The sequence below is a fragment of the Ranitomeya variabilis genome, chromosome 3 (assembly GCF_051348905.1).
Source record: "Ranitomeya variabilis isolate aRanVar5 chromosome 3, aRanVar5.hap1, whole genome shotgun sequence".
In the NCBI taxonomy this organism is placed as follows: domain Eukaryota; kingdom Metazoa; phylum Chordata; class Amphibia; order Anura; family Dendrobatidae; genus Ranitomeya; species Ranitomeya variabilis.
In genome coordinates, this window is record NC_135234.1 from 654110854 (window position 1) to 654127356 (window position 16503).

At 41.0% G+C, this 16503-nt stretch overlaps 1 protein-coding gene across 4 annotated transcripts in view; it reads left to right on the forward strand.

The window, feature by feature from the left end:
- LOC143818466 (solute carrier family 26 member 10-like) overlaps nt 1–16503 on the forward strand; it is a 100261-nt gene that overhangs the window by 35155 nt on the left and 48603 nt on the right. For all 4 annotated transcript variants that reach the window (XM_077299759.1, XM_077299762.1, XM_077299761.1 and 1 more), the window contains exons 7-10: nt 4017–4164; nt 6640–6753; nt 7475–7552; nt 8316–8411. In XM_077299759.1, coding sequence (XP_077155874.1) covers nt 4017–4164; nt 6640–6753; nt 7475–7552; nt 8316–8411 — 436 coding nt within the window. The remainder of the gene's footprint in view (nt 1–4016; nt 4165–6639; nt 6754–7474; nt 7553–8315; nt 8412–16503) is intronic.

Below are 16503 nucleotides of genomic sequence, written 5' to 3' on the forward strand. Positions count from 1 at the left end.
ATGTCAGGCTGACCTGATGGTAGTTGCCTGGATCCACCTCATTAACTTTCTTAAATATCAGTACCACATCAGCCATCCTCCAATACTGTGGCACCACCCCTGTTACAAGAGAGTCTAAGGATATAGCTAGCTTCATTTCTTTTTTACATTTCTTATTGAGATCTTTAGACTGCTGAAATGCTATTTCTGATTTTACGGCCTTCAAGTGTCATGCCAGTTACTCGCATGGTTTGTAAGCGCCATCCTATTCACTGTGTGTATCGCCCTGCACCTCCCAGTGTCAAACCAACTTGCTGAGCAGCCTCAACAATACTTCCAGCACTGCTACATCTTCCTTTTGCTGGAAAGTCTCCACCCAGCTTTTGGGAGGCACATCCAGACTCTGCAGGAATTTAAAATCACTGTGTACTGCAGAGTTTTTCTTCCCTGGCCTATTGCGTTCCAGCAGTGGATATATTAGGCAGCTCCTCCCTCCACACCTTGTCTAAGCTTAGGTCCTAGATGGACTTTGTCACTAGTTCCCTGTCAAGGTGCTTTATTGTTCTGAGTCTCCTGTTACCAACTCGCTTGTTTATCCGTTTTTTCTCATCTCTGCACTACTGACCATCAGAGGCTCTAGTAAAGACCAGACAATCACTTAGTAACTCCCCTTCAGAGAAAGCCCGGCCAGTGGAGCAGTGGATCCACACCAACCACCATCAAATCAAGGTTTTGAATGCCCTTCGTTTTTGTTTTATTATACTTTGTTCTGTCTTTTTTACGTATAACGGTTTCTTTTTATTCTGGGACATTTTATTACCAGAAGGTATGAGCTTTCTACAAGATTCTAGCAGTATATATTAAAACATGCCATTTTTATGTTCAGTTTCCCAAGTTATCAGGACATGATACCAGTCTACAATATTTAGCTCTTCCCTTAATTTGATGATATCAGCTTTCCTAAATTTCCAGGTTTTTGCATTTCCTCTTTGAAATGTTTTATTCATTATTACATTCAAACTTACCAAATGCTCAAGAAATTGTAGTTCTGCAAAGTTGCCCTCACAAACTTGATAGGAAAGTATTATATTTATTTTTTATTATATAGGAACCATGGTTTGCACATGTAGAGTTCATTTACTGAGTAATCTGATTAACCCCTTCACGACATATGATGTATTTATATGTCATATATTGTGTCTCCCCCTCTAATACGGGCTCTGGCAATGAGACTGCATCTTTCCAGCACATGTCAGATAATTTCATCAGCTGACATATACCCCTAACAGCCACCCGCAGCTGTTAACATGTTAAGTGCTGCTGTGAATCTGTTACGGAACTGCAACACAGAACTAGGGTAGAAGGGGGAAAACTGAACCTGCACTAAAACTAGGCTGATACCCTACGATGGAGTGGGCGACCCATTCCTTGCGAATAGACCCACCGATGATTCTCAAGCAAAGACCTATAGATAGGGGGAAGGAGGTCCCTAAAATATCTAAGGACTGGGTATAAAAAACAGGTCACCTCCTAATAGAAAACACAGAGGAGGCTGAAGAAACCAACTGAAAATGGAAACTAAGGATAGCAGAACCAGAGGTCCCAGAACTGCACAATATCAAACACAGAAAGCTATCAAAGCACCTAGCCAGAACTCTAACGGATTAACACTGTTGTCCAGCAAGGACTGGTAGGCAGGTGCATGGGTAATAAAGGGTGATACCATCACCTGACCTAAGACAACCCAGCACCAGGGGAAAAAGACCAGCAGCCAGAAAACCACAACAAGATGGCGGATGGTCAAAAACAAAACAGATTCTAACAGTACCTCCCCTTTTACGAGGATCCTCCGGATCCTCTTGGCTGAGCCTTATTTGGAAATCTCCTGTGTAAAGCCTTAATCAGCTTTGAGGTTGAGACGTCCTCAGCTTTCACCCAGGAATTATCCTCGGGACCGAAACCCTTCCCTTCCAGGACACGAGATACTGCAACCTTCCTCTGTGCCACCTGGAATCTAAAATGCATGAAATCTCAAACTCGCCATCCTCATCAACTGGAGGAACAGTCGTCATCGCCTCCTTATCTGGTGTGTCAACTTTCTACTGTAAAGATGCATGAAAAACTGAATTAATTCTCCAGGACGAGGGGATGTCTATTCTCACCGCTGCCGAGTTGACAACCTGAACCACTTTGAAGGGTCCTACAAACTTAGGCCCCAGTTTTTTAGAAGGGATCATCAAGCACAGATTCCTAGAGGACAACCAGACCATGTCCCCAACTGCAAATAACGCCTCCCTTCTTTTCTTGTCAAAATATTTCTTTGACCTCCTATTTGCTTCTTTCAGATTATGGAGTACATTGGTCCAAACTCTGTCCAAATTTCCAGAAAAACTCTCCTCCTCAGGCACCGCTGTCCCAATCTTTGAAAATGGACCGAAAGATGGATGCCTCCCTGTACAGCAAAAAAAAGGAGAACACCCAGCCGAGGAAGACGTATGATTATTAAGAGCAAACTCAGCTAGTGGTAGATATTTCGATCACATCTCCTGATTGTCTGTTTACATCTAAAACATCTCAAAAACTGCTCGACATCCCGGTTCTTCCTTTCAGTCTGTCCATTGGACTCCGGATGATAACCTGACAAAAATGACAAATGAACCTTTAATCTGACACAAAAAGCACGCCAAAAGTGAGCCACAAACTGTGGTCCTCTATCGGAAACAATGTCTGTGGGAACCACATGGAGCCTGACAATCTCTTTCACAAATGCCTTAGCTAGAGTCTTAGTTGAGCTCAGTCTCCAAAATTTTTTTTAGAAAAGAAAGCACAGGAATGCACCCCATCCTCACCCTCCTGGGACAGAACTGCCCCCACCCCTACTGAAGAGGCATCAACCTCTACCAGAAATGGCTTGGTCTCATCTGTCTGAATCAAAACAGGAGCAGAGCTAAACCTCTCCTTGAGATGCTCAAAAGCCTTAACAGCCTCAGAGGACCATTGGACAGTATTAGAACCCTTCTTGGTGAGATCAGTTATAGGTTTAGCGATCACAGAAAAATTCTTTATGAATTTTCTGTAATAATTAGCAAACCCTAAAAATATCTGAACCGACTTCAAACATTCAGGCCTAGGCCACTCCAGCACTGCCTGAACCTTCACCGGGTCCATCTCAAACCCATCACTGGAGACAACGCACCCCAAAAAACTCATTTTCTGTACCGCAAACCCGCACTTCTTCAATTTAGCAAAGAGTGAGTTGTCGCTCAAAATCTGTAGAACTTCGCGGACTCTCTTTCAATGTGACTCCAGATCACGTGAATAGATCAAAATATCATCCAAATAAACAATAACACTCCTGCTGATCAACAACCTCAGAATGTCATTAATGAAATTTAGAAAAAACGCAGGCGCATTAGTAAGGCCAAAAGGCATAACCAGACACTAAACGAAGCAGATTCTAACAGAATCTCTGACAGAGGCATTTAACATGATTGTCAGGAAGTGCTTCACTAGCTCCGCCTATTGGCGCCCTTGTCACATGTTTGCGGGGCACCGATTAGTTGGCAGAGAACCGAACAAGGCCACTCAGGTCAGAAATAAAAATATTTCAAAATTTCTGTGAATTTTACAAGGGTCAGTCTTTTCAATGTTATTGCAATTTGTCAGAATAAAAAAAATTCTAGCTTTTAAGAAAGAAATGCCATGCAATAAAAAAATGACAATTTTTCACCTGGTAAATAGTCTACTGGTCTTTATGAACCTTCCACAAAGATGACATATCCATAATTCAAGTGTCATCTGTAGCCAATCATTGGCCTTAGTGATCTCAAACATACAAGCATCACTGCTGAAGCCAGTGACTGTCTGCAGAAGCAATGGCTTTGGAGTACAGGTCATTTACCTGAGTAGTGTCATTATATTTTCTTTTAACCAATTTCCTGTTTCAAGACAACTTTTTTTAAAATTGCAAACTGTTCAAGGATTTAAAATATGAAAACGATAGGACAGATATTTCAACATGTCTGCTTCTTTAACAGATTTCCAGTCCCAAAGCTTCCTGCGCTTGATGTCATTCCAAAAGTGATTGGAGACACTATCGCCATCACGTTTGTGGGTTATGCAGTGTCTGTATCACTTGCTATGATCTATGCTGAAAAACACAGATACAGCATTGATCCCAATCAGGTAAGACTATGTTTTATACTACTTTGTTAATCAAATTATTTTTTTATAACTGATGCATACCTGTAATTTCAGATAACTTTTCAGAATAAGCTGTCATGTTTGTGTATTTTGCATTTTTCACCATCATCTCTAATTTTCAGTTGTCTTTGACCTAGTAGGTAGGGACTAGCTGCTATGATGTATCTATACACAGTAGACAGTAACGAGGAGAGATTCCTCCTCTTCTTCATCTGTGTAGGACATGTTTAAAAGTAAGCGCAGCATCATGGAAGACATTGTACATCAGTACTAAGCACTGTAGCTGTGAACCCAGCTATGGCATAATCCCCACTATCTATAGCCCAATCAGCCTGTCTTGTCTGTCTTTGCTTGTTCTCTCATTCTGCTGCTCAACCCTCTTCCTGCTACTCTCTCTGAGTATAATAGGAGGTGTAACCTGATACCTCATTGTGCTGGTTGTTGCCTTAACCAAGGTAAATTTGAGCTGCTTTTTGAAATGAACAGTGATTTCAGTGATAAGCCGGAGAGGATAGAAGTGGCTGTAAAGTGGAGAAAGACACAGATTTCATTGATAATACACATTACAATGTTTCTTATACTTGCCCGCTCTATTAAATTAAGTAAAGTTTGATTGAATGACTGCTACCATTTAAATTATTCTTGTCTACGAAGTTTGCTCTGCATTCAGGTTTTATCACGACTAGTAGTGGAATGATAAATTAATATTGACTGGTATACCATGTATTCCAAGCATTTCATACCATTGTAGGTAACTTGATCACATTACAGGATTGTCCAAGAAACTGAAACCCTGAGTAGCTGACGCCATCCACAACTCCACCAGGGAAAGTTGTAGGAGGTCGCAGTTCTTTAGTGAAACATCTATCACATTGTTATGCCAAGTCTTATGGCATGAGGGCTTTTGTAAAGGTAACAGAGGTGTGTGCCGAGTGTATGGTATGACATCCATATGACATACAAACATGGGCTGCATTATTGGGACACCTCTTATGTCAAATCCTAACACTTGTTGTAGTTAGAATATTAGCAGCATTTAACAAATGTTGCATTCTTTATTTAGCAATATCCATAGGTTATACAAGGGGTCCCCAACCTGTGACTCAGGAGCCACATGTGTGGCTCACGCAAGCCAGCCAGCTTGTTGTGTTAGCACCAGGCTTAGCACACAACTATGAAGGAAAGTTCTTCAGATGATGACTTTTGTAAGTAGTCCTGCACAGAAAAGCAGGTCTGTTTGTATTATATACTGGTGGGGAGCAGAGGGTGAATACAGTAAACTGGAGATAGGATAATATTGTGAGTTACAGGGGTGATTGAAGCTGGATGCAATAGTGTGGTGGGTGTGCTTGATGCAAGAATACGGAAAGGAGTTAAAGTGTGAACCCGTTGATGTAAGAATGATGCCTAAAAGGAGGGGGGTTGTGTAACAATTCCAACCCTCAGTGCTGATCTATCTGTGCATTGATTGACAGCTCAGTTGTCCAGTCCAGTGCAGGTGGCTGTGTTTTTATGGACAGCTCAGCCGTCCAGTCTGAGATTGGGAGATGCTGAGCTCTCATCACGTGCTCCCAGTTTCCTTGATTGTTGAGCTAATCTAACTGAGCTGGCAGTCCCAGATAGCTGTCATCCGCAGCTTGAGCTAAGTGTGGTTGGATTACTCTGTGCCTTGTATTTTGCTTGTTTACATATCGCTGCCAAACCTTGGACTGGACCTCATTCTAACCATCCGTCTGCTTGACCCCTTTGCCCTGATTTGCTATCTTACTGGTATTTTGACCTTGGACCATTACCTGACTGCGAATTGGTTTCTTCTATCTGTTAATGCATACTCTCTTGGCTATTGACCATGGACTTCTCGACTATCCTGACTCGTGGCATGTTCTTAAGAAGTGCCTTAGCATCACAGTTGGCTTTGGTTTCCTTTCCATATTGAGACTGTGGGGCTCTTGGTGTCATTATGGTGTAAGTAGGAGGGAATCATGAATGTGACTCATGACCATCCGTCAGAGCTAAATGTGGCTTTCGAGGTAAGAAAGGTTGGGGACCACTGGGTTCCACCATGCCATGAAATGTGATTAGGTAACCCAATTGTTTTTTTAATTGTCTTGGACAGTATAAGAGTCTAGATTTCATTTTCTATAAATTGTGTCAATATTTCTATAATCTCTTGTACATTTTAGTCCTATCCTCAATATGTCCTGATATATGGACATATAGGTATCTGGTGGCGTATTGGGACCCAATTTCTTCTGTCTAGAGAACACAACTCTTACTATTGAAGATTGAAAACTCAATGCGACTGTTTATCATCTTGCCCATTATTTTTGATCATGTGCAATTTACTTAATAATGAAAGGTGTCCTTATATGACAAGTTCTATGCATTAGGTCTCCTGATATTTAAAGAAAAGGGAACAAATGCTGTAATTTGAGCAAGATATTTTTGTTTTTTCAGGAGCTGTTAGCACATGGAATATCCAACATGGTCTCTTCCCTGTTCCAGTGTTTCCCCAGCTCTGCCACTTTGGCTACAACAAATATTCTTGAAAGTGCTGGAGGTCATACCCAGGTAATATATAGATTATAATGTATTTTTACATATCCATTTCGTATTTGTACAGATGTAGAATTTTCAACATGATACGCTAACCACTATAAAGCAGGATATCATGATGCAGAAAACAGGGCATCTAACTTGACTCATTAAATGGCTCTTCCTGTGCTAAAGGCAGTCTGTAACCCCAAAACATAAATTAAACTAAGTACATAATGATAGAGGTGACTTAGAGTCTCCTATGAAAAGAATTGTGATAATTATTGCCTTACTGTCCAGAAACAGACACTTATTCTAAAAGAAACAGGGTGCTTGGTGCATCCTTGGCATAGCTGACTGCTCAGTGCATAGGTCCGCTTTCAGAATTAGGGATCTCTCTCCTCTGTGCAGCAAAGGCAACGGTTACTGCACTAAACATATGTATTTTCTAGGGGCTAAACCTGCTATATGATCATGTGCTTAGCATTATTTGTGTTTTTGGAATGACAAACACAATTTAACTCTTTAATTGCCTGTAATCTGATCAATGACACTTTTTGAATATTTTTTTATATACAGTATATATATATATATATATATATATATATATATATATATATATATATATATATATATATGTAGTACAACTTAAGTTGAATTATTAACATATTTAACTAAATTGAGCACTTGAATGCATATATATGTATTTTTTTGCACAACAAAAACTTCCAATAATCATTTTGGTAATATATTTTAGCTTTCCGGGATCTTCACTAGCAGTGTGGTGCTTGTTGTTTTGATGTGGGTTGGTCCACTCTTCAACTACTTACCAAAGGTAAGAAATCATTAAGAAACGGAATGACAGTGGAAGATCTTGGAAAATATGGATTTCAGCTGTATTTCAGAGTGAATGGTGTGTTCAGGAGCAAGGAGGAGCATAAGAAGAGGCTCATAAGTGGAGAAAGAAGCAGATCTCTCTTATAAGATTTATTACAAAGATTTGGTTGTGCTGTTGATTTATAATAGTATTTTTTTAATCAGTTCATTTTTATTCCAGACTTATGTCATTTTCAGTTTACACAACAAACCTTAAACAACACTTATCTTAACACCCCATACCCAATAAAGTATAAATGGATTTTAAATACGGTATATGTTTCAACATGAGAGTTTAGTCCAGTTCTTCATAATCCCGAGCAGCTCTGTTCAGCGGTTTATTAGTCCGTTCTTCCAAATTTTAATACCCATTCGCATATCCAATCTAGTAGTGCCCACATATAAATGAAGTATAGATGATAAAGACAGCACAATAGTAAGGACTTTAATATACAGGGACAAGCATATTAAAGCTAGGAACAACATTTTCAAAGGGGTATTCCAGGTCAACAATGTGAATAGGAACTTTCCATGCTGTCCCCCCAAAAATTTGTTGTTCTTTAATACCCAAACTTTCCGAGTCACGATCAAACCCTCTCAAGTGTTGGATTTATGTACCGTAGTTAGTTAATAACACTATGACCATTTCATCTGTTCGTCCTTTCTATGTCTTCATTACTTGAATATACTACTAACCCTCTGTTATTCTTTTTTTTTTCCAGGCGGTACTTGCCTGCATAAATGTTGTAAGCCTCAGACAAATGTTCCTACAATTCCAGGAGCTTCCAGAATTATGGAAAATCAGCAAGACTGACTTTGTGAGTATTCAACAAGTTACACAGTGCACAACATTCAGGCTGGTTTCACGCAACAGAATGTCACTACTGGCATTAAAAAAAATCTGAGGACTTGAAATCCATGATGATTCTTTCTGCTGCTGTATGTGTAATGGAGGCTTGTAAAACTCTGTTATTCTATGCTATTCTGTGTCTTAAAGGGGTTGTCCAGTCTTAAGATAAGTCTGCAGTCATGTTATGTGACTTCAGACTTTTGAATCCTCACATTTAGTCCATGAGCCAAGAACCAAATTTGACGATATCGGTACCAAGCGGAGTGACTAATTCTCTTTGGTATTTTTAGGTAGATGCATGTCTGTAGTTTATTTTTTGATATGATAGCCCTTACATATACGTAGCTTATTAACCCCTTCAGCCCTAGGCCTATTTGTACCCAAGTGCCTAAGCCAATCTGACCTGTGCCACTTCATGGGCTAATAACTTTGGAACGCTTTCACCTATCCAAGCCATTCTGAGATTGTTTTCTCGTGACATATTGTACTTCACGTCAGTGCTAAATGGGAGTCAATATATTTTACCTTTCTATATAAAAAAATGCTAAATATTCGGAAATTTTGGAAAAATCGGCAATTTTTTAACTTTGAAATTCTCTGCTTTTTACAAAAATACTGATACCCCCCATAATAGTTATTAATTTACACTCCCCACATGTTTACTTCATATTGGCATCATTTTGAAAATGAAACCTTATTGTTTTACGACGTAATAGGGCTTATAGTTTTATGCGCAATTTTTCACATTTACAGCAAAACCCACTTTTCAAAGGACCAAGTCACTTCTGAAGTCACTTTAAGGGGCTTACATAACAGAAACCACCCATAAATTACCCCATTTTGCAAACTACACCCCTCAAGCTGTTCAAAACTCATTTTTAAAAACTGTTAACCCTTTAGGTGTTCCACAGGAATTTTAGCAGAATGAAGGCGAAATTTCAAAATTTCATTTTTTTTCCAGATATTACATTGTAATCCAATTTTACCTGCAACCTAGCAAGGGTTAACGGCAAACCCAAACTTGGTTACCCTAATTCTGCAGTTTATAGAAACACCCCACATGTACTCGTAAACTAAAGTATGGGCACACAGCACAGCTCAACACGGAAGGAGCGCTATGTGGTTTTTGGGTGGCGGATTCACTGGAAGAAATCTAGGGGGCCATGTCACATTTGAAGGCTGCCTGAGGTACCCCCACAGTGGAAACCCCAAAAAGTGACCCTATTTTGGAAACTACACCCCCAAGGAATCTTTTAGGGTGTATAGTGACCACTTTGACCCAACCAGTGTTTCACAGTAGTTGGAAACACTTGGTTGAGAAAATGGAAAAAGTGCATTTTTTACATGAAGGTGTCATTTTAGGCTCATTTTTTTATTTTTAAGAGGTGTACCAGCAAAAAATGCACCCCACTATTTGTTCACCAATCTCTCCCGAACACAACAACACCCGATATGTTGTCGTACACTGCAGTATTGGGGAACGGCAGGCCTCGGAAGGGAAGGAGCGCCAAATGACTTTTGGAGTGCAAATTTTACTGGAAGAAATCTAGGGGGCTATGTCACATTTGAAGACACCCTGAGGTGCCCCAACACACGCACACACACTGACACATACACGTTCTGTGTACACCAAAGCACGTACTGCTATCCTTTGCAGTTAAGTCTTTGACCGGCAATACAGAACTGATTCGAACTCTGAATCGTCTTGGCCACTGTGTGTCATATTCAATGGCTGAGGAGATCGATACAGCCCTTTGTATCCAGAAGTTGGAATGTTCAAAGGATGACATCCCAATGCCAGCAAGTATCTACCCAGGTGTGTTCACAACCCTGGCCTGGGATAACATTGACAGACTTGAGGAGACACTAAGTGGAGCAGGTACATCTCATAGAGTCAATGGCATTGCTGTTCAGTCCAATGTTGCATGCTCTGTGACAAAGAAAGTCCTGCCAGATGTAACCAAGTCGAAGAAAAGAAGCATAACTCTGACAGAATTAATGCTACCGATATACAATGTTGGGCAGCGGGGAGAGCCACCCAGGATTGAGACTTCGAATGTTAACACTACCAAGGAGGTCCAGGATTCAAAAACCAAAAACCATATCTGGCTTCTGGCTAGAATGTCAGACCATGAGGATCAGACCACCAGCAGTTGGACTGGGTTCAACATAAAAATCCGCAGCGACATTGTAGTGGCCCAGGACACTGTAAGCTACCTGCCCACTATCAATGCTCCTGCAACAGCCATGTCCACTGTGAATGAAGTCTTGGAGCAAACACATGCCATCATGCAGACCCTGAAGCTTAACAGAATTGTGTGTGTGTTTGATCAAGCACTCTATGCCAAAGCTGCCGAGGTTATCTGGAAACAGGAGAAGTTCAAGAACATTATAATTAGAATGGGTGTCTTCCACACAATCTGTAATCTCCTCTCTATCATAGGGAACAGATTTCAGGATGCAGGCCTTAGAGATCTGTGTGTTGAATCCGGTGTAATCGCTGAAGGATCAGTGTCTGGAGTGATGGACGGCCGGAGGTACAACAGAGCAGTGAGACTACACAAGCTGGTCTATGAAGCACTTATGAGGCTTGCATGGAAAAACTTCCTTCCATGGCTAGAAGAAAACCATGCAAGGGACCTTCACCATCTGGATGAAACACTGAAGAACATCACAAACTTTCGCATCAGTGTGTCGCAGGGATCCTTCGAAAAGCTCTTGGATAATGAATCTTGCACACTTACCCTGAAGCTCTTTCAAGTTTATCTTGAGACCCTCAGAAATGAACAACTCTCAGCATTCTGGATGTCATACTTGGACATGGTCGAGACCATGCTGGCCCTGGTTCGAGCTTCAAGAGAAGGCAACTGGATGCTTCACCTAGGAGCAATCCGACAGATGATACCATGGTGTTTTGCCTATGACAAGGTCAACTATGCCCGATACCTAACCTATTACTATGCCACAATGTCTCGGCTGCCCATAGAACACCCAGAGGTCCATGAATACTTCATGCAAGGTGGCTTTTCGGTCCAGATCGGTAGCAAGAATCCTTTTGGACGAATTCCTGTGGACCAGACCATTGAAGAGACAATCAACAAAGACACCCAGACACCAGGGGGCACAAAAGGCTTCAGCCTCAAAGTTGGAGCTGTTTCCAGGTTCTACCTGACATCAGAGTACCGCAGTATGTACTTGAGGCAGCTGAGGGCCCTGGTAGGCCAACAATATACTGACTTCAGCCATTCAGACCTACAGGTGTCTAGGATTAGAAGAGATGAAGCCGATGTCCAATCTTTCGTTCAACTGCTGGAGACAGGTTGGGTGAACCCCTTCAACAAAGAGCATAATGGTGAACTTATCAGTTTGTCAACAGCGACTGTAGCACCACCAGATGTAGCCAAAGACCTTCAAGGGGCATACAGTATAGGAGAGGATGCATATCAAACATTCAAGGATGAGCGTTTGGGTACCGATAAGCCAACTACATTGTTTCATGACAAGATGACGAAGAACAAACTTAAAACGTTCTCTAACATCCAAATGAAGACACGCAGACAAGGTCTTGGCAAGGAGGTAATTTTGAAGGCTGACAGAAACCTATTTGGCCAGATGATACTTGTAGCTGAGAACAGAAAGCTACAAATGAGTGATGTCTTGACTCATCCCCTGGGTCCATTGCCATGGGCACTTGCCAATGGTGATGGGTCTATCCGCAAGACCAACAAGGCTGCCCTCGCAAGGGAGTTGGAGAGGAATGCTCGTCCTGCAGAAGTGATCCCCGAGCCCTCTGCAACCATCATTGATGGGATGAGCCTGGTTCAGAAACTGAAGGGAAACAATGCAACATTTGGCCAGCTAGCAGGCACAGCAATGAGTCGCGCTATCCATGAGGGTGCTAAGAGCAAGCGCATTGATATTGTCTTTGACGTCTACAAGGAGACATCCATCAAAGATACAGAAAGAGTCAACAGATATGAAGGCACAGGGATCCATTTCAAGAACATTCAACATGGGCACAACATCCAGCAGTGGAAAAAGCTTCTAAGTAGTTCCTCCAACAAGGCAAGTCTCATAAAGTTTCTGGTAGAAGAATGGAAGGCGAAACACCACAGGGAGAAGCTTGAGGAGAAGGAGCTGTATGTCACATGTGAGCAGCTCTGCTTTAAGATCACCAAAGAACAGTGGGAAGAGGCTGCTGACCTTAAGTCAAATCAAGAAGAAGCAGACACACGCCTCCTTCTCCATGCTCTTCATGCAGCAGAATCTGGTTACAAGTCGGTCATCATCACTTCGGAGGATACTGATGTCATGGTCCTGTGTCTGGGCATGTGCCACAAAATCCCATCCCACCTGTTCCAGAAATGCGGTACACAGAACCGGACAAGATTCCTGGATATCACCACTCTGAGCCGAACATTGGGAGGCAGCGTATGTGATTCATTGATTGGTATGCATGCATTTACAGGCTGTGACACCGTCAGTGCATTCGCTGGCCGTGGGAAGATGACGACACTCAAGCAGTTGAAGATGAACAAGACATACCAGGATGCCTTTCAGGAAGTTGGTCGTTCATGGGAAGTGTCTACCGAACTTTTTGAGAAGTTACAGGAAATCACCTGCCACATGTACCTGCCAACTACCCAAACAACTGAGGTAAACAGGCTCCGTTATCAGCTGTTCTGTGCCAGACGTGGAGTGGTAGAGTCAAGTCAACTCCCTCCTTGCCAGGACTGCCTTTTCATGCATGCACTGCGTGCAAACTACCAGGCTGCGATCTGGAGGAGAAGTCTGCAGAGCCAGCCATGGGTTGCAAACCCAACAGACTGCGGTTGGATGATAGATAACGACGGAAAGCTTGTTGTCAAGTGGATGCAAGGGGCACCAGCACCAGAAGCTATTATACAGCTACTGTCCTGCAAGTGTGTGCGGTCATGTGAACTTCCTCAGTGTACTTGCCTCAGCAATGGCCTGAAGTGCACAGACATGTGCAGATTACAGACATGCCAGAACAAGGGTACTGAAGACGAGCCAGTAGAACAACAGTCAGATTCAGAGTCCGATGTTGAAGATATTATGGAGTAACATATATATATATATATATATATATATATATATATATATATATATATATATATATATATATATATATATATATATGCACATGACATGTTCAGTGTGTATTTACATAACTTGGATTAAATTTTGTTACAAATACTACATCTAGTCACTCCAGGTGGTACCGATATCGTCATATTTGGTTCTTGGCTCATGCTAAAATTCCTGTGGAACACCTAAAGGGTTAACAGTTTTTAAAAATGAGTTTTGAACAGCTTGAGGGGTGTAGTTTGCAAAATGGGGTAATTTATGGGTGGTTTCTGTTATGTAAGCCCCTTAAAGTGACTTCAGAAGTGACTTGGTCCTTTGAAAAGTGGGTTTTGCTGTAAATGTGAAAAATTGCGCATAAAACTATAAGCCCTATTACGTCGTAAAACAATAAGGTTTCATTTTCAAAATGATGCCAATATGAAGTAAACATGTGGGGAGTGTAAATTAATAACTATTATGGGGGGTATCAGTATTTTTGTAAAAAGCAGAGAATTTCAAAGTTAAAAAATTGCCGATTTTTCCAAAATTTCCGAATATTTAGCATTTTTTTATATAGAAAGGTAAAATATATTGACTCCCATTTAGCACTGACGTGAAGTACAATATGTCACGAGAAAACAATCTCAGAATGGCTTGGATAGGTGAAAGCGTTCCAAAGTTATTAGCCCATGAAGTGGCACAGGTCAGATTGGCTTAGGCACTTGGGTACAAATAGGCCTAGGGCTGAAGGGGTTAATAAGCTACGTATATGTAAGGGCTATCATATCAAAAAATAAACTACAGACATGCATCTACCTAAAAATACCAAAGAAAATTAGTCACTCCGGGTGGTACCGATATCTGGCCCGGCTCATGGACTAATTGCACAGTTGCTGCCACGAGGATTCTCCGGTGCAGGCAATAGGAGCAGGTAGTCATGTGAATGCAAGTATGATAGGCATACTCTCAGGGCCACATTATGACTAGATGGGTGTGGTCTCACTTCAAGGGGTTGTCCACTACTGTCACCACTTTTTTCGCATATCATGTAAAAATATAATTCAATTCAGTGTCAACTATGCCTTATAACAGTACTATGCATTATAACAGTACTTTTGATACCCGGTGACTCCCCACCTTTGATCAATAAATTCCCTTTATATTCCTCCCGTTGATTGGGCGTCGGCGTCACAACACTGCAACACAGCCCTGGGATCGCGAGTGCCAACACCGAGAGTACAGCGCTGGCACGGGAGGGGAGTATAGGCTTTATTATTTTATCTGGGCAGAACATTTAGTTTAAGAAGGGGTTGTCCTAGTAGTGAAGAACCCCTTTAATGCAAGTGTATTGAGTGAGGCCGGAAACAGTGTAGTTGGAATGTAGTCAGGAGTATGCATGTCACCAACCTGCGCTCATATGACTGCAAGCACTGGAGAATCCTCACAGATCACCCTGCACGGGATGTGATAATTCACAAGTCTGCAGTCACATACAGTAGAGTGACTGCAGACTTGTAGCTTAAAACCAGGTAACCACTTCAACATAACCAAAGACATTGCTATAAATAAAATAATGTTTGGTAAGAGTAGAGATGGTTTTCCTAAGTGAACAGGGCAGCCAAGGGAATTTAACCTCTTAGTGACGGAGCCAAATTTTTTAAATCTGACCAGTGTCACTTTATGTGGTAATAACTCTGGAACGCTTCAACAAATCCCAGTGATTTTGAGATTGTTTTTTCGTGACACATTATGCTTTATGACAATGATAAATGTAGGTCAATATGTTTTGTGTTTATTTATAAAAATATCAGAAATTTGAGAAAAAATTTTAAAAATTTGCAATTTTCACACTTTGAATGATTATCCCTTTAATCCAGATAGTCATACCATAGAAAAACATTAATAGATAACATTTCCCACATGCCTGCTTTACATCAGCACCATTTGTAAAATGTTATTTTATTTCGTTAGCATTTTAGGAGGTTTAATAATGTAGCAGTAATTTTTCATTTTTTCAAGGAAATTTACAAAATTTATTTTTTTAGGGACCTATCCAGGTTTGAAGTGCCCTTAGGGGTCCCATATATTGGGAAACCCCCAAAAGTTAAACCATTTTAAAAACAGAACCCCCTGACATATTGAAAACTGCAGTCAGGTAATTTATTAACCCTTCAGGTGCTTTGCAGGAATTAATGCAAAGTGGCATGACAGAAATGAAAATGTGCATTTTTACCACCTAAATATCTCTAACTTCTGAACAGATTACTACAGCCGGCAGACTCTAAGGCCGCTATTTGGTCATGAATTGCCATTGCAAACATCAGGACCACAAAATTGTGATCTCATGGTGCCAATTGGGATAAAGTTGAAGCCCGCTCACTCTGTTAACCATTTATAATGATGTAGTCACTATTGACAGCAGCATCTAAGGGGTTAAACAGATTTGGACGGTGCAAACACAGATCTTGGCTGATGAAGCAAGTTGTCAGCTATAGTGTAGAGACTGACAGGTGCTGGATTGTCACCTGTATGGGGATGCTAGTCTCTTATATATCAGGTCAGTTAAAAGACGTATTGGCTGTCATTAAGGGGTTAAAGGCTTGTCCAGGATTTTAACCCCTTAACAACCAGACGTATTTTTGATTTTGCATTTTCATTTTTTGCTCCCCTTCTTCCCAGAGCCATAACTTTTTTATTTTTTTGGTCACAATGGCCATGTAAGGGCTTGTTCTTTGCAGAAAGAGTTGTAATTTTGAACAGCACCATTGGTTTCAACATATCATGTACTGGAAAAATGGGAAAAAAATAATAATATTAATCACTAAATGATAAAACCGAACTGCCATTATGATTCTCCAGGTCATTATGAGTTCATAGACACCAAACATGCCTAGGTTATTTTTTATTTAAGTGGTGAAAAAAAAATCCAAAGTTTGTTAAATAAATTGCGTCATTTTCCGATACCTGTAGCA